The sequence below is a fragment of the Oenanthe melanoleuca genome, chromosome 22, assembly GCF_029582105.1.
Source record: "Oenanthe melanoleuca isolate GR-GAL-2019-014 chromosome 22, OMel1.0, whole genome shotgun sequence".
NCBI classification, from domain to species: domain Eukaryota; kingdom Metazoa; phylum Chordata; class Aves; order Passeriformes; family Muscicapidae; genus Oenanthe; species Oenanthe melanoleuca.
Genome location: NC_079355.1, coordinates 361,159 through 387,153, shown reverse-complemented (window position 1 = coordinate 387,153; position 25,995 = coordinate 361,159). Strand labels below are relative to the sequence as shown.

Sequence of the window (25,995 nt, the reverse complement as noted above, 5' to 3'; positions counted from 1 at the left end):
ATGGAGACGGGATTCGAGCAGCAGCGCCGTAATCCCGGAGCCTTGGGGTGACAGTGACGGAGCTGTCTGGGGAGAGATGCTCTCTGCAGGGTTTGGGCTCCTCCTGTCCCACACTGACAGCCCCACGGAGCGCCCCTCTGCTGCAGACCCCTCCTCTCCAGACCCCTTGGCACGGCAATAAGGAGCAGCCAGGCCATGGATCAGCCCCACATTGCTCTGTCCCTCTGGGGGTGACCTTGCTTGCCCCCAGCCCAAATTCCAGTGACTAGAGTTTTACTGAGGAATATTCCCTCCTTTCTTCCAGAGAGAGAAAATAAAACGGAGAAGCCCCCGCTGAGGTGGAATGGATGTGCTTGGAGGGGCCGGGAGCCCTGAGGCGGAACGAGGCCGGACAGCCCCAGCCTGCTGGAGACACATCATGCGTGTGCAAATGTGTGCTGCGTGTGAGAGCACACGTGGGACAGGCACACGTGGCCTCCCCCATGGATCTGACCCGGCAAAGGGCTTAATTGGGATCTGCAGCATCTGCCATGGCAGCAGCGGCGGCTCCTGTGCTTAGGAGGAGCTTTGAGAGTCCTGGAGAATTCCAAAACCCCGGATGGGGGATACAAGAGGGGGGAAAGAGCTGCCTGGCTCCTCCCCCAGCCCGTGGCTCCGTGGGTCTATCCCTACGTGACAGTGGGCACGCAGGGCCCCTCTCCCTTCTGTGAGAGGAGCTGCCAGGCAAAGAGGGTTAAGGTTGATTCGTTTATTAATTCTAACGGAGATTATTCAGCTCTGAGGGCCCAGCAGCAGCAGCCTGTGCTGGAGGGTTGTCTGGGATGGGAAAGGCAGGAACTGCTGTTATGGAGGAGGAGGATGGAGCTGCAGCCCCGGGTTTTCCCATGACAGAGAGTGATGGGCTTGACAGAAGGGGCAATGCCTGGATCTGGGAGCAGCAGGCTCCAGGCTGGATCTAGGCACCACCTGGATGGGCTGAACGTTAAGACCAGACCTAAATCTTCATCCAGGTGCTGAGCTCAGCCCCAGCCCTTGGTCAGATGCTGTGTGAGCTGGCAGGGCAAGGCAGAGCTGAGCTCCAGCCTTGGTCCCATCCCTGTCCTCATCCCTGCCCCTGTTCCCATCCTGATCCCTGTCCTTTTCCCATCCCTCCCCCAATCCCTGTCTCAACCCCATGCCCATCCTCATCCTTGCCCTGTCCCCATCTCCATCTTCATCCCCATCCCCATTTCAAACATGCTCCCAGTTCTCATCTCTGCCACCATCTCTGTCTTTGTTCCTGCTCCCACTTCAACCCCATCCTGATTCCTGTCCCCATCCCATCCCATCCCATCCCCATCCCTGACACCATCCTGGTCCCCATCTCATTCCCAAACCTTTCTCCATCCCTGTGACTATTTCCCATCTCAGTCCTAGTCCCTGTCTTGTTCCCTTACTCATTCCTGACCCCATCCCATCTTGGTTCTTGCTCCCATTCCATCTCCATTCTGTCCCATTATCATCCCTATCCCTGACACCATCCCTGTTCCCATCCTGGTCCTGTGCCATCTCCATCACCACCCTCATCCCTGTCCTCATCCCTCACCCCATTCTCATTCTCATCTCCATCCCTGTCGCCATCTCTGTCCTGATCCCTGTCCCATCCCTGTCCCCATCCCTTACACCATCCTGGTTCCTGTCCCATCCCATCCCTTCCCATCCCTTCCCATCCCATCCCTTCCCCAGGGCACATGGCCATCGGTGACAGCCCAGGGACCCTGGGACAGCCCGACCCCCACCCCGAGCTGTCCCCGCGTCCACTCGCCTCATGACGGGCTTTTGGCAGCGCCTTCATCCGATGGAAACTTCTTTTCTCTCCAGAAATTCCTCTGCTCTCGGACGGGGAAAAGCGCGGCTGCTGCAGGCTGGGATGCTCGCTCTGCCGCCCCCAGCTCGCACAAAGGCTCCTTCACCCGGCACGGACAGAGCCACCTTTGTTCCTCCATCCCGCCCGAGCGCTGCGGCTCCGGATCCACTGCCCGGGAACCGCCGGGCATGAGAAAACCCTGAAAACTAGGTGGTGGGACATCGCTACTTGTCCCCGACTTACTTCCTCCCTCCAATCCCGGTAGGATTTTAGTCATTATTTGGATTTAGGCTAGTCAGGGTTGTTTCATCTCCCGCTGGAATGAGGGGTGGGGTTGAGGGGATCCAAGCGATGCCGAGCCCCACAGCCCGGCTGGCCCTGCCCCAATCCTCGCCGTGCCAATAAATCCCTTTATTGTGTCTCCCGCCTCAGGGACAATCCAGGCACGGCGGGGTGAGACCTGCCCCTTCCCAGGACGGGACCCTCGCTGGTGGCCGGGACAGCTCCCACCCCCAGCGCCCCACCCCTGCTCTTCATCACGAAAGGGGGACAAACAACCCTTTGATAAGGAGGGGCGGAGGAGCGAGTGCCTGGGCTGCTGCAGGGTGGCGGGGATCCCTGGGATGTCCCCAGGATGTCCCCAGGAGGGAACCGACCCCGCTGCAAGTCCTACAGCATCAATCGCAGGGCTGGATTTAGCGGCAAACGCAGCCTCTGGAAATCCCTCCCAAATATCCCTTCAGGCTTCTGTGTGAGCTGGGGAAACTGAGGCAGGAGAGATCTCCGTGTCACATCAGAGCCCCGGGATATCGGGCAAGGACAAGGCACTTGGGAGCTGCAGTCCAGCAGCACCGACAGCAGCAGGAGAGAGGATTTCATTACTTTAATGACAGGACAAAAGTTTTCCAGGAGCCTGCCTGTCCTGCTCCCCTGCATGTCCCTGCCCTGGCAGCTGCGAGCTCATCCCTGGGCACCCAGAACCCGCTGGATGGGGATGGGCATCCTGGTGCCAAGCCAGGCTCGACCCTGCAGAGCTCAGGGACAGGTCGTGAAGGATGCCAGAGGCTGCAGGTGTCTTGGGGAGTGTTTGGCAGCACGGAGAGGTGGAAGTGGCCACAGCCTTTGAATATTCTGTTCCCACTCTCCCCACGACGGGCACCACGAGGCTGGCACGAGGCTGGCAGCTCCAGCAGGGGCCGGACACTCTCGAGACATCTGGGACCGCGCCAGGAAAGATTGGATCTAATCCCCTGCCAGCAGCTGCCCCGGGCCCAGATTAGCCCTGGCACCATCCCCCTTCCCCGACCTTCCCCGACCTTCCCCGGCCTCCCCAGCTCGGTAACTGGAAACCCTCGGGTCGTGTTTCCAGCCTGGATATCAAATGTCAGATCTTCGATGGATCATTGGCCTTGGGGTGGGTGGGATGGGGGTGGAGACACCTGGATTTAGGGAGCGTCCTAAACGCTGATTGAGGGTTGGGATCTGCCTCCAGCTCTGTCCGTGCCCAGAGAGGGAAAGTGAGAGGGAAAACTGAGCCTGGAGGGGTGGAAAACAGCGTTCCAAATGGGTGTTCCCAAAAAGCACCCCTGGGCTGGGATGGGGCTTCACAGGAGTTCAGCCTTTCCCGAGCTTCCATCCCTAACTGGGACCCCTCACGACTGTCACCTTAAAAAACACCCAAAAAAACCACCAAAACTGAAAAATGAGGTCCCTAATAACAGTGACCCCAAAAAATAGTGACCCCTAAAAAATGTGGGCCCCCTTAAAACCATGATCCCTAATAACCCCAAGTGCTAATTATTGTAACCCCCAAAAATGTGTCCCTAATAACCCCAAACCCTATTAACCATGGCCCCTAACAATTGTGTCTCCTAATAACCCCAAACCCTAATCACCATGGTCCCTAAAATGAGATCACTCATAACTGTGACCCCAAAACACCCTGACCTGCAATGACTGACCCCAAATAACCAAGACACCCCTGCAATAACTGTGCCTCCAGTAACCCCAGTTCCTTCCCTACTCACTTCCCCTCAGGGCACAACCCCTATAAACCCCATTTCCACCAGCCCCTTCACCACCCCCCACTTCTCATTTTCCCCTCCATAATTAATCCCCCTCTCTTGAACCTGGAGCATTTCCTGGCTTCTCCCACCACAGAGAAGGAACAAACCCCAGCTGGGGGGTTCAGCCCCCCCAGCTACTCCCAGTGTGAACTCAGGTGAGCAGCTGGGCACAGACCCACTTTTGGGGTGACTTTACACCTCCCTGCCCTCAGATTAATTTGTCAGATACCAGAATTATGCTCAGATCGGGGCAGGAATAATGAGATTATCCAGAGCCTGCTGTGGGATAGAGAAGCTCATTACAGAGCATTAAAGAGAAGAAAATTGGGTTTTTCTAAGTTCTTGGGAAAACCTCAGTTAACTTTGAGATGCTTCTCATTTTAGGGTTTCTTTAGAGTTTGCTCTGCACCCTCACTCCTCATATAAACACAGAAGGAACTTCCAGGACCCCGGGGCAGCTGGGGATGGTATCCACCCCCTGCAGGTGCTTCCAGGTTTTGGGGAAACTGAGGCAGAGCAGCCCCAGCCCTGCACAGGGAGCACGTCCATGCCCCACACAGAGAACCCACTGGAGCCCCAAATCCCCAAGGAAAATCAGGAGGAGCCCCTTGAAGGGCTTTTCCCCAGGAAAACACCAGAGAGGAGGGGAAATCCATCCCTGTGGTGGGACTGGGATGAGGCTCCCCCCATGGTGGATAACTCAAAGTGAGCTGACTTTTTTTGGAGGAAAAAGGGAGGTTTGGCCATTTTTTTCCCCAGCCTGCCTGAGTTTTGCAGCATGTCAGGGACTAACACTGCCACCTACCGAGCCAGGCCCCGTCTTTAAACCTCACATTTCTGCTTTCTCACCCAAAAGAGCTTCCCACGTTTTTAGGAACACACGAGGCCTGTTAAACCAACCCTGCTCTCTGGAGTGAATCCAGGTGTCCATAGGAGCCAGGCCCCCAAATATCCCTCAGGGTGGTCTGGGGGGGCTTTTCTGGGCTCAAGGCTTTGTGGATACTGGGTTGGGATGGGGAATGGGAACAACTGAGGAACAAAAAGGAATCAGAATTTTGGGGGCACCAGGCTGGGACAGTGGGCGAGGAAACTGAGGCACAGCTCGAGCTTGTCAGGCGCAGAGGGGTCCCAGCTGTGCCTCGTTTGGTGCCGGGTATTTCAGGCCCTTTCTCACCAACTCCCTCCCCTTTCGAGAGTCAGCTCAGCAGCTGCAGCTCTGGTGCTTTTGTGGATGGGGGAGCCGAGCAGAGCTGGGGGGTGGCCAGGGGTCCTGGGGGCCCCAGATCCTCCGGGGGTCCTGGAGCACTCAGGGACCCCAGAGCCTTTGGGGGTCCTGGAGCCCTCGGAGCTCCCAGAGCCCTCAGGGGTCCGGGGGGCCCCAGATCCCCCAGGGGTCCTGGAGCATTCAGGGGTCCTGGAGTCCTCAGGGACCCCAGAGCCCTCTGGGCTTTTGGGAGTCCCAGATGCCCCGGGGGTCCTGGAGCCCTCAGGGACCCCAGAGCCTTTGGGGGTCCTTCAGCCCTCAGGGGTCCTGGAGCCCTCTGGGCTTTTGGGGCCCCCAGATCCCCCGGGGGTCCTGGAGCACTCAGGGACCCCAGATCCCTCCGGGCTTTTGGGGGCCCCAGAGCCCTCAGGGCTCTCAGTTTCCCTGGGGGTCCCTGAGTCCCCGCAGGTCCTGGAGCCCCTGGTGGTCTCAGAGCCCCTGGTGGTGTCAGAGCCCCCGGGGGTCCCAGAGCCCCTGGTGGTCCCGGGGGCCCTGCAGCCCGCGCCGCCCCCCGAGCTGCTGGAGGCGCTCCTGGCCCAGCGCTTCGGGCCGCTGCCCCGGCCGGCCACCATCGCCCGCCTGCGGCGCGGCCCTCACGGCGGCTACGAGCCCAGCGGGGACCCCAGCGAGGTGCTGGAGCGGCGGCAGGCGGCCAACGCCAAGGAGAGGGAGCGGGTGAGCGCCCCAAAACCTGCTGAGCCCCCAGACCCACCGGGGCTGCTCGGGGGGGACACCGGCAGTGGTATCGGGTGGTCCGGGGGGAGTCTGCGTTTGAGGGAGTCATTTAATCCTGGCAGGGGACCCAGCTGAATTTTAGGAGGGTCTGGTTTAATCCTATGTTGGTCAGTTTAATCTTATGTTGGTCAGTTTCATCCTGGTTGAATTTTAAGAAGGCTGAGTTTAATTCTGAGGAGCCTAGTTTGATCCTGGGGAAGAGGGGCTTGGCTCAATGGAGCAAAGTCTGGTTTAATCCTGGAGAAACCCCAGCTCAATCCTGGCAACCCCAGGTTAACCCTGAGGTCCAAATTTAGTCCTGGAGGGGTTGGTTTAATCCCAAGCACCCAAATTTAAATCTGGGATGGTCCAATTTAATCCTGGAAGGGGCCTCTTTAATCCTGGTAAACCCAGTTAAATCTAGGGTTTAGAGCAGCAGCTTCATTCTAGATGGGGCAGAGTTAAATTCTGAGGCCTCAATTTAATTCTGGAAGAGTCATGCTTAGTCCAGGTGAACCCAGTTTAATCCTGATTTAAAGGCCCCAGTTTGATTTTGTGAGGGATCTACTTTAATTCTTGGGGAGCAGTTGGATTGGGGTCGGTTTAAGTCTGGGGGGACCCCAGTTTTGGCTGTGTATGGGTCTGGCTTAATCCTGGTAAACCCAGTTTGATCTTGAGGGATCCCAGTCTGAATCTGGGGAAATCCTGGTCCAGCTGGGGGCCCCTGGGGTAACCTCGGGGTCTCCCCTCAGTCTCTGACTGGTCCCTTTGGGGTCCCCTGTGCTACAGATCCGGAACCTCAACAGTGGCTTCTCCCAGCTGCGGAGCCTGGTGCCGCTGGTGCCGCGGGACCGCCGGCCCAGCAAGGCAGACACGCTGCGGGCAGCGGCAGAGTACATCCGCCTGCTGCGGGGCGTGCTGCAGGACTGCCAGGTGGGACCCCAAAACTGACCCTAAACTGACCCCAAAACTCACTGACACATCCGCCTGCTGCAGGACTGCCAGGTGGGACCCCAATACTGCCCCCAAAACTGACCCCAAAACTCACTGACACATCCGCCTGCTGCAGGACTGCCAGGTGGGACCCCAAAACTGACCCCAAACTGACCCTAAACTCACTGACACATCCGCCTGCTGCGGGGCGTGCTGCAGGACTGCCAGGTGGGACCCCAAAAACTGACCCCAAAACTCACTGACACATCCGCCTGCTGCGGGGCGTGCTGCAGGACTGCCAGGTGGGACCCCAAAACTGACCCCAAACTGACCCCAAAACTCACTGACACAGCCATTGCTGCGGGGCGTGCTGCAGGACTGCCAGGTGGGACCCCAAAACTGACCCCAAACTGACCCCAAAACTCACTGACACATCCGCGTGCTGCGGGGCGTGCTGCAGGACTGCCAGGTGGGACCCCAAAACTGACCCTAAACTGACCCCAAAACTCACTGACACATCCGCCTGCTGCGGGGCGTGCTGCAGGACTGCCAGTTGGGACCCCAAAACTGACCCCAAAACTCACTGACACACCCACTGCTGCGGGACTGCCAGGTGGGACCCCAAAAACTGACCCTAAACTGACCCCAGACTGACCCCAAAACAATCACTGCTGTGGGGCATGCTGCAGGACTGCCAGGTGGGACCCCAAAAACTGACCCCAAAGCATCCTGACACAGCCACTGCTGCGGGACTGCCAGGTGGGACCCCAAAACTGACCCTAAGCTGACCCCAAAAACTGACCCCTAAACTCCCCCATAATGTGGGGTTTTGGGAGGCTGATGGAGATTTTGTTGCTGTTTTTCATGTTGGAATCAAAAATTTAATTTATTTTTAGTAATTAAGTTTCTGTGGGGCACCCCAAACTAACCTCTGGGTCCAAACCCCCTTATAACTGGAATTTGGGGGGGCTGGGGGGGGGAGTGCCTGGTTGCAGATGGGTACATGGAGGGGGGACAGATTTCTTCTGTTTTTTTTAGTTTGGAATTCATCTTACAATTAACAACAAATGTAATTACTGGGGGAGGGCATCCCAAAACTGACCCTCCATTTCCAAGCTCCCCTATAATGTTGGGGTTTGGGGAGGCTCATGGGATTTTTCTTGATATTTTTCAGCTTGGAATTAATTTAGTAGTCAAAATTAAATTGAATTATTATTTGAGGAGGGACCTTAAAGCTGACCACTCACCTCTGGGGACCCCCTATAAAGTGGGATTTGGGGGATCATTATTCTTATTTTTCAGGTTGGAATTAATGTAAAAATTAAAAAAAATAAATTGAAAAAAAAAAACTGACCCACAACTCCTCTATAATGTGGGGGCCTGGTGGGGATTTTCCTGCTTGAGGTTTTAAAGGTTGGAATTAGTTTAATAATTAAATTATTAAATAATTAATTGTTAAATAATGATTAAATTATTATATGTGGGAGGGTTATTATTGGGGTGGTTGCTATTATTAGGGGGCCACTCCCCAATTCTAATATATGTTTTTAATTCCCCTTTTTCCCAGGAACTCAGCACTGAGCAAGAGCTGGGGGACACTTGCAGGGGTGTCCCTGGGGAGACCTGACCTGACAGTGCCCCCCGTGCCCCTGGGGACCTCTCCTCCTGCCCCCCAGCCTGGGGGACGGTGAGTGGGGGCACAACACCTTGGGGGGCACCCTGGGAATTTGTGGGGGTGGATCAGCTCGGGGGAGGCACCTGGGGTCCGGGTAATAGCAACATAAACAAGGCAGGCTCGAAATCACCTTTTCCCCAGAAATATTCCAAAGGTGAGAAAAATCTTTGGGGAAAACTTATTTTTTCGCCTTTTTTTTTTTTTTTTTTTTTTTTGTTTTGTTTTGTTTTGTTTTGTTTTGTTTTTTGTTTTTAAGGATTTTCCTGACATCCCTAAAAATCCGGGGGGGCCTCTCCCGACGTTCAAGTTCAAGGCTCCAGCCCCCATTTTCGGGATCACACTCCTGTCCTGGAGCCCTACACCTCGTGAAACCAGCACCCCAAAATTGGGGGGCAGGGGGTCCGTCACCCCTAAAACGTGGAGGTTGGGGGGGGGGGGGGGCGTGCAGAGCTGTAATTAATTGCTTTATGAAATCGTAATTAGCTGCTCCTCCCACGCCCCCCCCAGGTAAGGGCTTATTAACGATTGTTAATACAAACCAAATTAATCGGACAATAAAAAGAGATTGTGGGAGCACCAGCGCTGGGTTTGGGGGTCTCCCCCTTGTTTATGTGCAGGGTTGAGATGCCGGGGGGGTGCGGGGGGAGGGCGGGGCGGGGGGAGGTGCGGGGACACGCGTGGTGTGTCGGGGGGGGGCGGCCCTTTGTCAGGATGCTCTGAGGAGGAGGAGGAGGAGGAGGAAGGTGGGTGATGGCAGCAGCCCCCGGCTGCAGCATCCCTCGGGGGAGGGGGGATGTGGGGAGGGGGGATTTGGGGAGCTGGGTGACCCCCTTTTCCTCCCGCTGCATGCAGGTGTGGGGGTCTGCATCCCGCCCTGCCCCCTCCCAGGCCTCCATCCCTCGGTGGTACCCGAGCCCACCCCTCGCCGTGCCCGCCCGGGGGGCGATGCTGCGGCCCCCCGATCCAGCCCGGTTTCCAGCCCGGTTTCCAGCCCGGTTTCCATCCCGGTTGTCTCTCCCCCCCCGCCCTGCGGCTGCCGCAGCGGCGCTGGGCGCGGCGAGGGCGGAGGCGGGGTGGGGGTGGTGGGGCGGGGGGGATGCTGCGAGGGGGAAGCGTTGGGGGGTCCCGGCCCAGCCCCCCGGAGCCCCCCCACCTTCTCCGAGGGCCGCTCGGGCCCTGCGGCCGGGGGTCACCGGGCCCCCCTGGATTTATCCCGGCCAAGGCCCCCCCTGCCCGGTGGGACAGGTGCGCCCCGAGCTCCGAAATCGGGGGGTCCCCTTGTGCCCTGAGCGAGGGGGGCACTGGAGGTCACCCTTGGGATTTGGGGGAGCAGCCCCGCCCATGTTTTGGGGGTGCTCTGGTTGGGGGTCCCCTGGCAACAGCATCCTCAGAGGCTCGGTGACGGTGACTCGGGGGAGAGGGGGGAGGGTCCCTTTGGGGTCCTTTTGGGGTCCGCGAGCCGGGGGAGGCCGGGAACGCCCCCACGTGCGACGGCAGCGCGGCCCGACCCCCAGCAGCGGGTGACCCCAATTCGGGACTGGGGTGGAGAGGGAGCGCCCACGCCTGCACTGAGCTGTGCCCGTTCTCTGCTTCACCCCTGCACTGAGCTGTGCCCGTTCTCTGCTCTCAGCTCCATCCCTGCACTGAGCTGTGCCCGTTCTCAGCTCTCAGCTCCATCCCCGCACTGAGCTGTGCCCGTTCTCAGCTCCCATCCCTGCACTGAGCTGTGCCCGTTCTCAGCTCTCAGCTCCATCCCTGCACTGAGCTGTGCCCGTTCTCAGCTCCCATCCCTGCACTGAGCTGTGCCCGTTCTCTGCTCTCAGCTCCATCCCTGCACTGAGCTGTGCCCGCTCTCAGCTCCATCCCTGCACTGAGCTGTGCCCGTTCTCAGCTCTCAGCTCCATCCCCGCACTGAGCTGTGCCCGTTCTCAGCTCTCAGCTCCATCCCTGCACTGAGCTGTGCCCGTTCTCAGCTCTCAGCTCCATCCCTGCACTGAGCTGTGCCCGTTCTCAGCTCTCAGCTCCATCCCCGCACTGAGCTGTGCCCGCTCTCAGCTCCATCCCCGCACTGAGCTGTGCCCGTTCTCAGCTCTCAGCTCCATCCCCGCACTGAGCTGTGCCCGTTCTCAGCTCCATCCCCGCACTGAGCTGTGCCCGTTCTCTGCTCTCAGCTCCATCCCTGCACTGAGCTGTGCCCGCTCTCAGCTCCATCCCCGCACTGAGCTGTGCCCGTTCTCTGCTCTCAGCTCCATCCCCGCACTGAGCTGTGCCCGTTCTCAGCTCTCACCCCTGCACTGAGCTGTGCCCGTTCTCAGCTCTCACCCCTGCACTGAGCTGTGCCCGTTCTCAGCTCCATCCCTGCCCTGAGCTGTGCCCGTTCTCAGCTCTCACCCCTGCACTGAGCTGTGCCCGTTCTCAGCTCCATCCCTGCCCTGAGCTGTGCCCGTTCTCAGCTCTCACCCCTGCACTGAGCTGTGCCCGTTCTCAGCTCTCAGCTCCATCCCTGCACTGAGCTGTGCCCGTTCTCAGCTCCCATCCCTGCACTGAGCTGTGCCCGTTCTCAGCTCCATCCCTGCCCTGAGCTGTGCCCGTTCTCAGCTCTCACCCCTGCACTGAGCTGTGCCCGTTCTCAGCTCCCATCCCTGCACTGAGCTGTGCCCGTTCTCAGCTCCATCCCTGCCCTGAGCTGTGCCCGTTCTCAGCTCTCACCCCTGCACTGAGCCGTGCCCGTTCTCAGCTCCATCCCTGCACTGAGCTGTGCCCGTTCTCAGCTCTCACCCCTGCACTGAGCTGTGCCCGTTCTCAGCTCCATCCCTGCCCTGAGCTGTGCCCGTTCTCAGCTCTCACCCCTGCACTGAGCTGTGTCCGTTCTCAGCTCTCAGCTCCATCCCTGCACTGAGCTGTGCCCGTTCTCAGCTCCATCCCTGCACTGAGCTGTGCCCGTTCTCAGCTCCATCCCTGCACTGAGCCGTGCCCGTTCTCAGCTCCATCCCTGCACTGAGCTGTGCCCGTTCTCAGCTCTCACCCCTGCACTGAGCTGTGCCCGTTCTCAGCTCCATCCCTGCCCTGAGCTGTGCCCGTTCTCAGCTCTCACCCCTGCACTGAGCTGTGCCCGTTCTCAGCTCTCAGCTCCACCCCTGCACTGAGCCGTGCCCGTTCTCAGCTCCCATCCCCGCACTGAGCTGTGCCCGTTCTCAGCTCTCAGCTCTCACCCCTGCACTGAGCTGTGCCCGTTCTCTGCTCTCAGCTCCATCCCTGCACTGAGCCGTGCCCGTTCTCAGCTCCCATCCCCGCACGGAGCCGTGCCCGCTCTCCGCTGTGAGCCCCCAGGGCGGTGTAGCCCAGCCTGGGCAGTGCTGCCAGCGGGATGACCCCGTGCGGTCCCGCCCCGAGTGTCCCCAAGCTGTCCCCGCAGGGCGGTGGCCCCGCAGCCCTTATCTGCCGGGCACAGCTGCGCGCTGTTTTCGGTGCTTTTCCCCAATCTGTTCCTCGGGGTGACGCCGCGTGTCCCCGCGTCCCCAGGATGAGCACGGCCGCCAGCCCCGAGCCCCTGCCCGAGCTCCCCGCCCCCGGGCCCCGCTGCCCCCCGCAGGAGGACCCCGAGTTCCTGCGGGCGCGGAGCGGGGCCGGGGACCTGCGCCAGGACTTCAACCTCATGGAGCAGAAGAAGCGGGTGACAATGATCCTTCAGAGCCCGGTGAGCCCCCGGCCTCACGCAGGCCCTGTGTCCCCAACCCCTCCCGCCTGTCCCCAACCCCTCCCGCCTGTCCCCAAACCCTGTCCTTCGTGTCCCCAACCTCTTCCTTTACGTCCCCCAGCCCATCCCTCCTGGCCCAAATCCGGTCCCTCCTGTCGCCAGCCCCAGCCTTCTTGTCCCTGATCCCATCCTTCCTGTCCCCAAGCTAATAGATGTCACCACATGGTGGTGCATGTCCCCACCTGGCAATGTCACTGCCACCACGGTGCTGCTGTCTCTGAGCTGCCAGTGCCACTGCTGCCACCGTGCCGGCAGGTCAGTGGTGTCACTGACACCAAGAGGGTAATGCCGCCGTCACCGTGCCACCAGTCTGGTGGTGCCACTGTTGCCACTGTGGCATCAAGCTGGCAATGTTACTGCCACCAAGCTGGTGATGCTGGCACCACCGGTGAGCCACCAAGCTGTTGGTACCGCTGACACCGAGACAGCAGTGCCACCATCACCGTGTCACCGAGCTGGTGCTGTCACTATCACCACGGTGCCACCGCTGCCATGCCACCAAGGCAGTGGCGTCCCTGACATCAAACTGCCAGTGCCACCAAGCCAGCAGTGCTGCCCCTTGCCCCGGTGTCCCCAGCGGTGCCACCCCCCCGCTGTCACCTTGTCCCCGGTTCCGCAGTCCTTCCGGGAGGAGCTGGAGAGCCTGATCCAGGAGCAGATGAAGAAGGGGAACAACTCCTCGCACGTGTGGGCGCTGCGGCAGATCGCCGACTTCATGGCCACCACGTCCCCGGCCGCCCTGCCCACCTCCCCCATGGGTACGTGGGGCGGGACACTGCGGTCTGGGGACACCGCGGTCTGGGGATGCTCATGAAGGGTTCAGTTGAGGGAGGTGGGGTGGGAAAAGCCCCAAAACGTTGGGGAACACCAAATCTTTGCGATCTTGGAATCTCCAAACCTCTGGGGCCGCAGAAACCTTGGGGACCTTCCGGGGCATCAAATGCTTTGGGACCTTGAGGACCCCAAACACCTTTGGGGTCATCAAACCCTTGAGACCTTGGGGGCCCCTAAACTTTTGATATCCTGGGGACTCCTAAAGCTTTGGAATCATCAACTCTTTGAGACCTTGGGAGTGCCACCAAACCCCTGGGATCCTCCAAACCCTTTGGGGACCACCAAATCTTTGGGGCCATCAAAACTGAGGGACCACCAAACCTTTGAGGCTTTGGGGACCCCTAAAGCTTTTGGGGCCACCAAATCTTGATGTTCAGCAAACCTTTGGATCCACCAAACCGTGACAGCCGCCAAACCCCTCTGCCCCCCATCCCTGGTGAACTCCCCGTGGTTTGGGGGGGATCCCACCACTGATGGGGGTCCCCAATGCCCAGGGCTGGCATCGGTCACCCCCATCAATGACCTGCATGGGACGGAGGGGCCAGCACTGGCCAAGGGCGAGCGGCTGATGCGCTGCAAGGTGGGCAGCATCCACCGGCTGCTGGACCTGTACGGCTGGGCACAGCTGGGACACGCCGCCGTCACCGTGAGCACCCCAAAACCAGGCTCTGGGGGAAATTGGGGTTGTTCTGGGGGGATTTGGGGGGATTAGGGTGCCTTTGGTACCTGCTGGACCTGTACGGGTTGGGCACAGCTGGGACACGCCAGCATCACCATGAGCATCCCAAAACCAGTACAGTGGGCATGGGGGGCCTGGGAAGGATTTCAAGGGTAGCCAGGAGTCTTTTGAGGGGATTTAAAGGGGTTTGGTGTGGTTTTTGAGGGGAGGGGGTTGGGATCTGCTGGACCTCTTCAGATGGGCACAACTGGGGCATCTCATGTCACTGTGAGCACCCCAAAACCCCACGGGGGATCTGGGTTTTGGGAGAGTTAGAGGAGGTTTGGGGTTATTTGAGGGGGATGTAGGGGGAATTTTGGTTATTTTGGTGGGATTTGGTGTTGTTTGGGGGGGTTTGGACCTGCTGGGCCTGTTCAACTGGGCACACCATCAGCACCCCAAAACCTGTACAGGACAGGAAGGTTGGGGGTGTTTGGGGTTTGAGGGACTTTGTTGAGGAGATTGTGTTGTGTTTTGAGGGGTGGGGTTTTGTGTGGATTTTGGATTGGGGGTGACCGTTTGGAGATTTTCTGGAGGGAGTGGGGGGTTTTGGATGGTTGAGGTTTGGAGAGTTTTAGGAATTAGGATTTTTGGTGGGATTTTGGTGGGTTTGGTGGATTTTGGAAGGTTGGGAGCTGTTGGGCTCAGAGGGATGTCAGTGATTTGGGGGCTTTTGGACATTTGAGGTGGTTGGGATTTTAAGGGTTTGTGCATTATTTTGGACGGGAATTTGTGGGGGTTGGAGGTTTCGGGGTTGTTTTTGGGTTCCTTCAGGGTGCAGGTTTGGGGCTGAGTTTCAGAGGTTTTGTAACGGCTTAGGCGTGGTTGGAGAAGTGGGGGGGTTTTGCAGGGGTGTTTATTTGGGGATTTCTTCGGCACGTTTCCCATCCCACCCTGTCCCCGTGGCAGCTGCGGGTCAGCAAGGAGCAGGAACATTTCCTGGTGGCGCCGCAGGGGCTGGCGTGCAGCGAGGTGACAGCGGCCAGCCTGGTGAGTTCCTCCTTCCCCGGGGCTGCCCGGTGGGCAGCAGCCCCCCCTGAGCCCCCTGTGCCCCCAGGTGAAGGTGAACGTGCTGGGGGCCGTGGTGGAGCAGGGCAGCACCGGCTTCGCGCCCGACGCCCGCAGCTTCAGCCTGCACGCCGCCATCTACGCCGCGCGCCCCGACATCCGCTGCATCGTGCGGCTGCACACCCCTGCTGCTGCTGCTGTAGGGCTGGGAGCGGGGCTGGGGCTGGGGGGACTGGGGGAGGTACGGGAACTTGGGGGATTTGGAAGGATGTTTTGGAGGGGTTGGGGGATTTGGGGTTTGGGAGGATGTCCTGGAGGTTTGGGGGAGATGAGAAGGACTTGCGTTCATTGGGAGCTTGAAGGGGTTTGGGGCATGTGGGAGGTTTTGAAAGTTTTGGGGTGATCGGGATGATGAGGGGTTTGGGGGTTGGGGTTCTTTGTGGGCAGTTCATTTTGCGGGGGATTTTGGAGTTTGGGAGGTGGAGAGTTTGGGGGAAGTTAGGAAGTTGGTTATGGAAGGGTTTGGGGCGGTTGGAAATTTTTTTGGGCAGATTTTTTGAGGGGATTATGGGATTTTTTGGAGAGGAGTTTGGGAAGGAAGGGTTGAGGTTGTGAAGTTGTGGAAGGGTTGGGGTTTTTGTAGGGGTGGGCTGTTTTTGGGGTGTTGGTGTTGTCTTTCGAGCTGTTGCTGTTTTTGGGGGTGTTCCTTGGCCCTGCCTGTCCCCGCCGTGCCCAGGTGTCGGCCATGCGCTGCGGGCTCCTGCCCATCTCCCGCGCCGCTCTTCTCCTGGGGGACGTCGCCTACTTCGACTTCCGCGGGGAGGTGGAGGACGAGGCCGATCGTGTGGAGCTCCAGAAGTGCCTCGGGCCCACCTGCAAGGTGAGGGGACACCTGGGTGACGCGGGGGTCACCCCGCCGTGCCCTGCCCGCCCTGCTGACATCCCACCACGTGCTGCAGATCCTGGTGCTGCGGAACCACGGCGTGCTGGCCCTGGGGGACACGGCCGAGGAGGCGTTTTACAGCATCTTCCACCTGCAGGCCGCCTGCGAGGTCCAGGTGAGTGTGGGGCGAGTGTGAGCTGAGGCCGGGCCCAGCACCTGCACTGAGCAGAGCCAGCTCTCAGCCCTTCATATCCATCCCCATGCACTGAGCTGTGCCAGCTCTCAGCCCTTCATTTCCATCAGCTCTCAGCCTGTCATTTCTATCCCCGTGCACTGAGCGGTTCCAGCTCTCAGCTTCCCCCAGTGCCCCAGGAGCATGTCCTGAGCAGTTCCAGCTCTCAGCCCTTCATTTCCATCTGCTCTCAGCCCTTCATTTCCATTCCCATGCCCTGAGCCGTGCCCGCTCTCAGCCCTTCATTTCCATCCCCATACACTGAGCTGTGCCAGCTCTCAGCCCTTCATTTCCATCCCTTGCCCTGAGCCGTGCCCGCTCTCAGCCCTTCATTTCCATCCCTTGCCCTGAGCCGTGCCAGCTCTCAGCCCTTCATTTCCACCCCCGTGCCCTGAGCCGTGCCCGCTCTCAGCCCTTCATTTCCATCCCTTGCCCTGAGCCGTGCCCGCTCTCAGCCCACCCCTGCCGTGTGCCCGGCTCCGGGGCTGTTCCCGCTGAGCGGTGCGGTGCCCGCAGGTGTCGGCGCTGGCCAGCGCGGGCGGCGCGCAGAACCTGATCGTGCTGGAGCGGGCGCAGCAGCGCGTTCCCCACGGCCTGGGCGCCGTGCGCCGCGCCGGCACCACCTTCGGGCCCCTGCACAAGAGCCGCCTGGGCGAGCACGAGTTCGAGGCCCTCATGAGGATGCTGGACAACCTGGTGAGCACCCGAAGACGCCCAGCCCGCCCCGGAAGGCGCTCCAGCCCCCGGCTCGTCCCTGTGCGCCTGACCCCCGCTCTGTGCTCTTGCAGGGATACCGCACGGGCTACACGTACCGCTACCCCTTCGTGCAGGAGAAGAGCAAGCCCAAGAGCGACGTGCTGATCCCCGCCACCGTGACAGCCTTCGTGTTCGAGGAGGAGCCTGCCGGGACCCCCGCCCTGCGCCAGCACGCCCAGAAACAGCAGAAGGAGAAGACGAGGTGGCTCAACACCCCCAACACCTACACCAGGGTCAACCTGGCCGAGGAGCCGCAGGGCAGCGTCGGCGGCCAGAGGACAAAGACCACGGTGAGGGACAGAGGGGGCAGACAGGGGCTCGGGGAACCACAGCCAGGGAGGTGGAGGGTGTCCTGGTTATGGATCCTGCTAAAGTCTGGGGTGTAGGGAGCCCCTGTAATAATGATTATTTTGAAATCCCACCACTCCATTCTAGTGGGGCTGAGTGCCATCAGCTTCATTGGGGTCTTCCCTCTGTGCAAGATGCATTTATTGGGGTCTTCTCATTTATTGTAGTCTCCCTCTATGCAAGATATATTTATTGGGGACCTGCTTTATTTTCAGGGTCTTCCCTCCAAATAAGATCTATTTATTGTAGTCTCCTCTTTACGCAAAATGTGTGGACTGGGGTTTCCCCACATTTATCAGGGTCTCCCCTCTACATAAAATGCTTTTATTGGGGTCTCCCCTTTATGGGGGTCGCCCTTCTACACAAGACAAATTTATAAGGGCCTCCCCTCTATAATTGGGGTCTCTCCTCCATGTAAGACCTGTTTATTAAGGTCTGCCCTCCACACAAGATGCTTTTTTTGAGGTCTTCCTCTGTTGTTGGGGTCCTCCTTCTTTAGTCAGGGCTTCCTTCTATGCAAGGAGTATTTATTGGGGTCTTCCTGCATTTACGGTGCTTCCCATCCACCATTGGGGTCTTCCCTTCTACCATCGGGGTCTCCTGCTTCCCAAAACACCTTTCCTGGTTTGCAGTGGCTGCGAGCAGACGAGGTGGAGAAGGGCAGCAGTGGGACCCCCATCCGCATCGAGAACCCCAACCAGTTCGTGCCGCTCTACACGGACCCGCAGGAGGTGCTGGAGATGCGCAACAAGGTGGGCTGGGCTGGGGGACGGGGGCTCTCGGGGTGCTGGGCTGGCTTATCCTGGAGAGGGATTTATCCCTGTCCTCACCCACAGATCCGGGAGCAGAACCGCCAGGACGTGAAGTCAGCCGGGCCCCAGTCGCAGCTGCTGGCCAGTGTCATCGCTGAGAGCAGCCGCAGCCCCGTACGGCACCTGTGCCACCCGTGTCACCTGTGTCACCCCATGTCCCCAGCCCTGTCCACAGCCCCTGTCACCCTGTGCCCCCAACCCATGACACTCCATGGCCCCATGTCCCCAGTCAGAGCTGCTGACCATGTTGTTGCTGGGACCAGACACAGTCCTGTCCCCCCGTGTCACCCCATGTCCCCACTGTATCCCCAGGCCAATATCACCCCATGCCACGTCTTGTCCCAAGCCCCACATCACCCCACATCCCCAGTCCCAGGTCCCCCTTCCTAGAGCATCTAGCCCTTCCCTGGTTCCCCAGCATTCCACACGCTCAGGGGCAGTGACACCACTCCGAGAGGAGAGGGGACACTGCTCCAATGGAGTTGACACTGCTTGGGTGGGGGTGTTGGCACAGTTCCAGAGGGGTGACATCACTCCGGGGGCTTTGACACTGCTCCAGGGCAGTGACATCACTCTGGGGGTCTGTTTCAGTCTACCGAGAGCCAGCTGGGAGATGCAGAGGCCAAGGAGGGCCAGGAAGAGGCTCCCCCTGAGCCAGAGCCCCCCAACCCCTTCAGCCAGCTCACAGACCAGGAGCTGGAGGAGTACAAGCAGGAGGTGGAGAGGAAGAAGCGCCTAGAGGGTAGGAGAGACATCCCAAAGGCCCCAGACACCCCCAGGTGGCACTGAGGGGACCCGGGGCCAGCGTGTCTCTCTGTGGCAGGTGAGAAGGACGCAGCAGCAGAGGAGAGTGGGGCTCCCCCACCAGAGCCACCCCCTCCAGAGCCCCCGGCGCCTGCAGAGCCCGTGGAGGGTGAGTGGGGTGACGAGCACCCCAAAAACAGGGGTGGGGTTCCAGTGAGCAGCAGGAGTGGGGGGACAAGGGCGGCGGTGGCCAAACCGCGCTGAGACACAGCTCGCTGTCACCTCGTGTGCCCCGCCTGTCCCAGGGGCCCTGCTCCAGAGGGATTCACGGCAGGAGGACGTGTGTCTGCTGGGGTTTGGGTGCAGGGGACACCCCGACCCGCCCCAGCTCGCGCACTCCGGGGGCTGTGATGTTCCCGTTATTCCGACCCACAGCGCGTGCCGGGGCGCGGCTCGGGGCTGCTGGCTCTGCCATGGTGTCTCGTGGTGTCTGTCTATCTGTCTGTCTGTCTCCACAACGTCTCCTTTCTCTTTCCTCCCCGTGTGCCTGTCACCCAAGGAGTTACCCCTGAATCCCTGGCGCCGTAGTAAGTACGGAGAGGCCACCCTGGACGAGGGACACGGGCTCGGGGGGATCTTCGGTCTCCATGGCCCACTCCAGCCCCACTCGGGGGAAATCCCTTAGGAAATCCCTTGGGGAATCCCTCCTTGTTGCTTCCTTTTTTCCTGCTGCCTCCTCCCAGCTCTCCATCCCACATCGCTTGTCCCGCAGGGAGGGGGTGGCTCAGGGAACTGGTGCCTGTGGCAGGACAGGATCAAACCCCAACCTTCTCCACTCGTGGAGGCCAAATCCTGCTCCTGCCCAGGCCCCATCTGGGGGGATAAACCCCCCCCACCACACCGGTGCTGCTGCCCCAATTCCCTGTTCCCTCTCCCCTTCCCAAGGTGATAAGAAGGATGATGGCAAGAAAGCCCCCCCTGATTCCACTGCCAAGAAGGAGCCACCAGCGGTGGTGAATGGGAAGGATGAAGAGCAAAGCACTGAGGAAAACCTTGGAAAAGGGGAGACAGACCGGACAACTACCAACGCTGACCAGGACGCCCCCAAGGAGAAGGAGACAGTGACCAGCAACCCTGTGTCCCCCGACGGTTCACCCTCCAAATCACCCTCCAAAAAGAAGAAGAAATTCCGGACCCCATCTTTCCTGAAAAAAGGCAAAAAGAAGGAGAAGATTGAATCCTGATCCCCCAAGGCCGTGCGCGTGGCCGTCGCGGGATCCGGATCTCGGGGCGCGGGGCAGCCCCTGCCTCGTGCGCCTGGCCGAGGCGCGGCCCCACCCCGGCACAAGGCACCTCACCCCTTGTCACCCGCCTCCGGAGGCCACCGAGCTTAGAGAGACCGAGGTCCCCGTCTGGGGAAGCTCCCGCTGCATCTCCCTCCTGCCTTTCCCTCCTGGGCTCCAGCCCCTTCCCACCACGGGCCGAGGGTTGGATTTTCTGCACCACAGCCCAGATCTGCTTGATTTGAGGAAGAAAAGGGTGTTTTGTGGTTATTTTCTTCACCTTCTGTTTCAAGCTCTGCTGGAATGGCGCTGGCTTCATCCCCAGGGAAAACTGTCCATCGCTTCACCAGGAGAACAGGATCGAGCTGAAGGTGGGGATTGCTTTTCCTGAAGAAGCTGAGGGTTTTCCTTCCTAGATTGTCATCTTCCTCTCCTTGGGCAAAAGAACCACTTCATCCCCTTCTCCTGGTACTCCCACTCTGTTTTCTTCACCCAAGGAGCGCAGCAGGATTTCCCACCACTGGAAAAGTCCCCACCTCACTGCACGACCCACACCTGGGAAAATAGGGAAAAACAACCTCCGGGAATTGTCTGTGTTACTTAAAACTGAGCAAAACTCACTCACTAAGTGCTACTTCGAGATGAACACACGCTGCCAATTCCCGCCGGCCTCCGCTCACAGCGACCCCGTCCACGTTGGATCCCTGCTTTTCCCAGCTCTGGATTCCCAGCACAAGTTCAGTCCTTCCCTGGCGTTCCCTTCCCTCCCAGCATTACACCCTCCTGGCCAACTCCTTCCCAGGAAGAGCCCCAGCCATGCCAATGTTCCCCATAGCCATTCCAGCACTGGGATTTGGGGATAAATCAATGGGATCAGCCCCCCTCTGCTCCCAGTTTCCTGGGGTGCTCACCCTGAGCCTGCCTGTATCCATGGAGGCCTGTCCAGGAGATCTGGATTGCCTCAGAACCCCCTGTTTGGGGTTCCCTCACCCCAGCAGGATTTTCTCACGTGCCATCACTGTGGTTTCAAACCTTTTCACAGCTGTGAGACAGCCTGTGGGGCTTGGATCCCCTCTGGAAGAGTAGGGGTGGAGGCAGGGATTGCAGTGTAGGAAGCAGCAGAGAGACCCCAGACAGGGATCTTGCCAGAGCCCCATGGCCAATCTGAGCATGGATTTTGGGAAGAGCCTTTGCCTTGCCCAGTGTCCCCCCACAGGTCTCCATCCCCCTCCTGCAGGATGGGGGGCACCGAGGGGACACTCTGGGCCCATAACCCCCTCTGCTCCCCCACCCCTGTCACTGGGGGGGGGCTGTTCCTCACTGCCACTGATTTTAAGGCTCTTTGTGGCCGTTTTTGTCCCTGGGCCTGTTCCCCTGGGTGGGCCAGGGCAGCAGAGCCTGCAGAGACAGATGTGTCACCTTCCTGGGGGTAGCACTGCAGACCTGGGGGGAATTCCTCAATGACAGCACTGCCACGCCCCCAGCCCAACACGGGGGCTCCCCCCAGGCGTCTTGTCCCCCTGTTGTCCCTGAAGGTCTGTCCCCAGGGCCTTTGTCACCCCTTTTCTCCCCAAGGGTTTGTCCCTGGGGGCTCTGTCACCTTTTTTTCCTTGGGGTCTGTCCCTAGGGCCTTTGTCACCCCTTTTTCCAAGGGCCACTGGCTTTGCAGGGGACCCTGAGACTGACTTGCCCCTTCATGAAATTCCAGGGAGTTTCAGGTAGAAAGGGACAAGGGCTCCAGTGCCACCATCATCACCGTGATGGGGGTCCTGACTGCACAGCTGGAAGGAAACAGAGCCAGGATCACATCAAGGACCACCCTTGGGGTACTTCCCCCACCCCACCTCCCTGCCTCCCGCTCCAGCAAGGCTCAGGGTGGGGGTCTCTGCAGGGGAAGGCAGGAGGGGGCAAAGCCCTGATCCGGGGCCTCCACACCCGCAGCTCCACTGCAGAACAGAGGCTGATCCCATGTGGGCCAGGGGAAGGGCCAGTCCAGCTGGGCTCAGCACCCTCCGCACACCTGGGGCTGCCCGGGGAGGCTCCGGTGGCGGGGCAGGCGCTGAGCCCCTGGAATGGCACCGGGAGGGGGCCGGGGTGTGACACATCCCGGTGTGACACATCCCCGGTGTGACAATCGCGGCCGGGAGCGCACGGAACGGAACGCCGGTGTAAATAAACCCCGTGTTTGGCACCTGGCAGCGCTCCGACTGAGGGGATGGGGATGGGGATGGGGATGGGGATGGGATGGGGACGGGGACGGGATGGGATGGGATGGGGATGGGACAGGATGAGGATGGGGATTAGGGATTGGGGATGGGATGGGATGGGAACGGGGCTGGGGATGGAATGGGGACGGGGATGGGATGGAGGTGGAGGTGGGAGTGGGGTTCGGGGAGGATGGCACGGTGCCACGGTTCAAGAATGGGACTCCCCGATCCAGTGCCCTCACTGAGAGACACGCCGGAGCCGCTGGCACTGGGTGTGCCGGACACCGGGAAGGTTCCAGCCGCTTCTCAGAGAAGCCCCTCCCGAAGCCCCACTACCGAACCCAGGCTGGCCCGGGCGAGCTCCGGCTGACGGGCCCGCACCGACCCGCGCCCGCCTGCTTGAACCCGGGGGCCCGGACCGAGGGTGCGGCTCCAGCGGCCGGGGAAGGGACGGGAGCGGGGAAGGGACGGGCCGCGCAGGCCGGAGCGCCGCAGGCCCGCACGCAGCGAGCAGCGGCCGCCACACGGTGACGGCTCCGCCTTCCTCCCCTCCTCTTCCTCCCCTCCCCTTCCTGCCGCCCTCCCTCGCACGTCCGGGCCGGGCGGGCTCCCGGGGCGAGCGGCGGCGCCGTGCGGTGCTCCCGATGCGGGGCTGAGCGCGGCCCGCTCCCTCAGGCCGGGCCCGCTCCCTCAGGCCGGGCCCGCTCCGGCGCGGCGCCGTGCGAGCAGCAGCGCGGGGCTGAGCGGCGGCCATGGGCCGCAGCCGGTCCCGGTCACCGCCGCGGCGGGGTGAGGGGACACCGGGGCACCGCGGGGCCCGGGGAGGGCCGGGGCAGGTCGGGCCCGGGGAGATCCAGGCGGAAGGGCCCGGGGGTGGGGGGGACTGAGACCCTCCAAGGCGGGGAGGCCCCGGTTCCTCGCTGTGGGGGAGAGCAGAGCCCCATCCCTCGTCCTCCTTCCTCCTCATCCTTTTTCTTTTCCTTCTCTTCTTCTCCTCTGCTTCCTTCTCCTCCTCCTCCTCTTCGTCCTTCTTTTTCCTCCTCTCCTTTTCCTCCTTCTCCCCCTGCCCATCCTTATCTTCTCCTCTCCTTCTCTTCTTCTGCTCCTCCCGCCACCCCCTCTGTCTCCCTCAGGTTTTTGGGGACCATCACCCCTCCTGGCTGATCCCCCCCGGGTGATTTCCCCCTGCTCCAGGTGGAGGATTTTTCCTGCTGCTCTTTCACTTCTGGGGTGCCCAGAGGGGTCCCTGAGCCCAGAGCTGTGCTGGAGGGGCGGGAGGGGCCGTGTCGCGGCCTCCGTTGGGGATTTTCTGTGGGATTTCCTTTGGGGAGCGGGCAGTGAAGCAGCTGCTGACCCTTCCCCGGGCAGAGCGCCGGCGCTCGCGTTCCACGTCCCGGGATAGGGACAGGCGGCGGCGGGAGCGATCGCGGTCCCGGGACAGGGACAGGAGGAGGAGCCGGTCCCGCTCCCCACACCGGAGACGATCCAGGTGAGGGCAGGCACCGTGGAGGTGAGGGTGGGAACTGTCCAGGTGTGGGAAGAGACATCCAGGTGAGGGCAGGGTCCTTGAGGTGAGCGCAGGGACGATCCGGGTGAGGGCAGGGACACCAGCAAGGGGTGGGCACAGCTGGGTGAGGGCACCTGGGTGGCAGTGGGAGCCGCAGGTGGCAATTGCAGCCCAACCTAGTGTGCCCCAGCAGGTCCCCACGCCGGCACCGCTCCAGCTCCTCGTCACCAGCCCGGCCCAAGGAGCGCCGCGATGAGGAGAAGAAGGAGCTCAAGGACTCCAAGAAGGAGCGACAGATCACAGGTGAGGGGGGATTTTCCTCTTGGAACACCCCCAGATGCCCTGTGGGGCTGGGCCGTCCCAGGGACACCCCAGGAATTTTTGAGAATCCCATCATCTGTGTTTGCTCAGTCCCTGATTTTCTTCCCTCAGAGGAGGATTTGCAGGGCAAGACAGAGGAGGAGATCGAGATGATGAAGATGATGGGTTTTGCCTCTTTTGATACCACCAAGGTGAGCGCAGGCCTGAGGTTGCTCCAGGGGCTCTGCAGTGTCACTTGCCCTGTTTGGGGATAATCCATGAGATTTTGGGACGTTTCTCCTCAGGGGAAGAAGGTGGACGGCGCTGCCAATGCCTACGCCATCAACGTGTCCCAGAAGAGGAAGTACAGGTGTGTCCCCCCTCCTTTGGGATAGAAAGAGGATTTTGTTTTCTGAGGTAACTGTGGCCAGTGTCTCACAGTGATCTGGCTTCCATGCCTGGGGAAAATGGAAATTTTGTAAGGTTTAGACTGAAAAGCAGAGGTGAGAGTTCTCCAGATCCCTCTGGGAATAGGGAAATCAGGAGGATGAGGAGTGAAGAGCACGTTAGGAGCAGGTGGGATGTGCCCAGTGAGGCCTAGGCAGGATTGGAGCAGCAGGAAGCGACACTGTTCATCTGGTTTGTTCCCAAAATACACCCAGTTTGTCAATTCTGCTCCCTTTCTGATGGGAACTTGGGACCCTCACACAGCCAGGCTCTGGAGCACCTCCTCGCTGGGAGCCTTCCTGCCCTTTTTTTGGTCAAATCCACAGGGAATTTGGTTCGCTGTGGCCACTGAGCCCCGTTCCCAACCTCCCCCAGCTGAAATCCATGAAATTCCATGGATCTGGGGGGACTGAGTCTCCCTCCATCCTTGCCCAGGCAATACATGAACAGAAAAGGAGGATTCAACAGGCCCCTGGATTTCATCGCCTGATGCTGGGATGCAACTCCCACCACGGAAGGATTTCGGTTCCCTGCACTCTCCTGGGTGGCTCCAGTGCTGGATTCCAGTGGAATTTGGTTATTCCAAACAAATGCCAGAGCCCGAGCCGCCATGAGCTTGCATTTCTCAGATTTTTGTCGTTATATTTTTTCACAACAAAGGTCAGTTTCTGGCTGGGATTTTGCTGTGTTTTCCCCGGTTTTGGTTTGTTTCCCTGTTAATAAAACCCCAGATGTTTTTTTTTCTTCTAATTTTTTATCATTCAGAGATAAAGCTGGGCTTCCATTCCCCCTCCCACAAATCCTTGGAATTGATACAAATCATCTCAATCCCGCGGGGCCCCATTTGAGGCTGGGCTGAAACCGAAGGTGCTTGGCAGGGGCGATCTTTCTTTCTCCCTTGACCCCACCCCATTATCAGTTTGGGGGGATGGCCCCCCCCCATCACCTGCCCCCCGAGGGGCAATGGGATCTGGGTGCTCCCAGTTCTGGGAGGGACTTTGGGTGCTCTGAGCCTTGCTTGGGGTGGGTGTGCTCTCTCGGGGGTTGGTTCCTGATTTGGAGGGTCCAAAGTGCTCCCTGCAGTGGGACAGAGGGGGACCTGCCCGGGGGTGTTGTGCCCAGCTGTGGGGTCCCCTACCAAGGAGGGTGGCTACTTGGTGGGAAGAGTGGGGGTCCCGTCTCTGTGGGTGTGTCTGTCCCTGTCCGGGGGGATCCCGTTCCTGGGGCTGTGTCCCCATCCCGGGGTCCCTGTCCCTATTCGGGGGGTCCCGTTCCCGGGGCTGTGTCCCCATCCCGGGGTCCCTGTCTCTGTCCGAGGGGGGTCCCGTTCCCGGGGCTGTGTCCCCATCCCGGGGTCGCTGTCCCTGTTCGGGGGGTTCCCGTTCCCAGGGCTGTGTCCCCATCCCGGGGTCCCTGTCCCTGTTCGGGGGGTTCCCGTTCCCAGGGCTGTGTCCCCATCCCGGGGTCCCTGTCCCTGTTCGGGGGTTCCCGTTCCCGGGGCTGTGTCCCCATCCCGGGGTCGCTGTCCGGGGGGTCCCCGCCGGGCTCACGGTGCCCCACGTAGCCTTGGCCCCGCCCCGTTCCCGGTCCGGCCTCGCCATTGGCTAAGCGGCAGGAAGTGAGTCAGGGCAGCGCGTGTAGCCAGCGGGGCGGGGCCTGAT

The 25,995-nt window shown here is 60.3% G+C and overlaps 3 protein-coding genes across 3 annotated transcripts; all 3 read left to right on the top strand.

The window, feature by feature from the left end:
• Positions 1-6,841, top strand: FIGLA (folliculogenesis specific bHLH transcription factor). Its single transcript, XM_056508601.1, has 3 exons — positions 1-28; positions 5,475-5,851; positions 6,680-6,841. The coding sequence occupies exons 1-3, from the start codon at positions 1-3 to the stop codon at positions 6,839-6,841; spliced, it is 567 nt and encodes a 188-aa protein (XP_056364576.1).
• Positions 6,842-9,165: 2,324 nt separating this feature from the next.
• Positions 9,166-22,069, top strand: ADD2 (adducin 2). The gene is made up of 15 exons (XM_056508469.1): positions 9,166-9,241; positions 12,021-12,195; positions 12,875-13,013; positions 13,584-13,735; positions 14,717-14,797; positions 14,865-15,014; positions 15,552-15,695; positions 15,775-15,873; positions 16,447-16,626; positions 16,719-16,976; positions 17,667-17,786; positions 17,871-17,960; positions 18,438-18,588; positions 18,670-18,759; positions 19,536-22,069. Exons 2-15 carry the CDS (start codon positions 12,022-12,024, stop codon positions 19,832-19,834), a joined length of 2,127 nt encoding a protein of 708 aa, XP_056364444.1. The 5' UTR covers positions 9,166-9,241; position 12,021; the 3' UTR covers positions 19,835-22,069.
• Positions 22,070-22,692: 623 nt separating this feature from the next.
• On the top strand, positions 22,693-25,071 carry SNRNP27 (small nuclear ribonucleoprotein U4/U6.U5 subunit 27). Its single transcript, XM_056508520.1, has 6 exons — positions 22,693-22,869; positions 23,449-23,569; positions 23,781-23,890; positions 24,020-24,099; positions 24,193-24,257; positions 24,770-25,071. Exons 1-6 carry the CDS (start codon positions 22,833-22,835, stop codon positions 24,822-24,824), a joined length of 468 nt encoding a protein of 155 aa, XP_056364495.1. The 5' UTR covers positions 22,693-22,832; the 3' UTR covers positions 24,825-25,071.
• The last annotated feature ends 924 nt before the right edge of the window (positions 25,072-25,995 follow it).

Bases quoted from the DNA above. Each gene is read 5' to 3' on its own strand.
- FIGLA (XM_056508601.1), top strand. From the start codon at position 1: ATGGAGACGGGATTCGAGCAGCAGCGCC. The intron at 29-5,474 runs GTAATCCCGGAG...TGGGGCCCCCAG, and splicing joins GGGATTCGAGCAGCAGCGCC to ATCCCCCGGGGGTCCTGGAG. The intron at 5,852-6,679 runs GTGAGCGCCCCA...CCTGTGCTACAG, and splicing joins ACGCCAAGGAGAGGGAGCGG to ATCCGGAACCTCAACAGTGG.
- ADD2 (XM_056508469.1), top strand. From the start codon at position 12,022: ATGAGCACGGCCGCCAGCCCCGAGCCCCTGCCCGAGCTCCCCGCCCCC. The intron at 12,196-12,874 runs GTGAGCCCCCGG...CCGGTTCCGCAG, and splicing joins CAATGATCCTTCAGAGCCCG to TCCTTCCGGGAGGAGCTGGA. The intron at 14,798-14,864 runs GTGAGTTCCTCC...CTGTGCCCCCAG, and splicing joins AGGTGACAGCGGCCAGCCTG to GTGAAGGTGAACGTGCTGGG.
- SNRNP27 (XM_056508520.1), top strand. From the start codon at position 22,833: ATGGGCCGCAGCCGGTCCCGGTCACCGCCGCGGCGGG. The intron at 22,870-23,448 runs GTGAGGGGACAC...TTCCCCGGGCAG, and splicing joins CCGGTCACCGCCGCGGCGGG to AGCGCCGGCGCTCGCGTTCC. The intron at 23,570-23,780 runs GTGAGGGCAGGC...GTGCCCCAGCAG, and splicing joins CCACACCGGAGACGATCCAG to GTCCCCACGCCGGCACCGCT.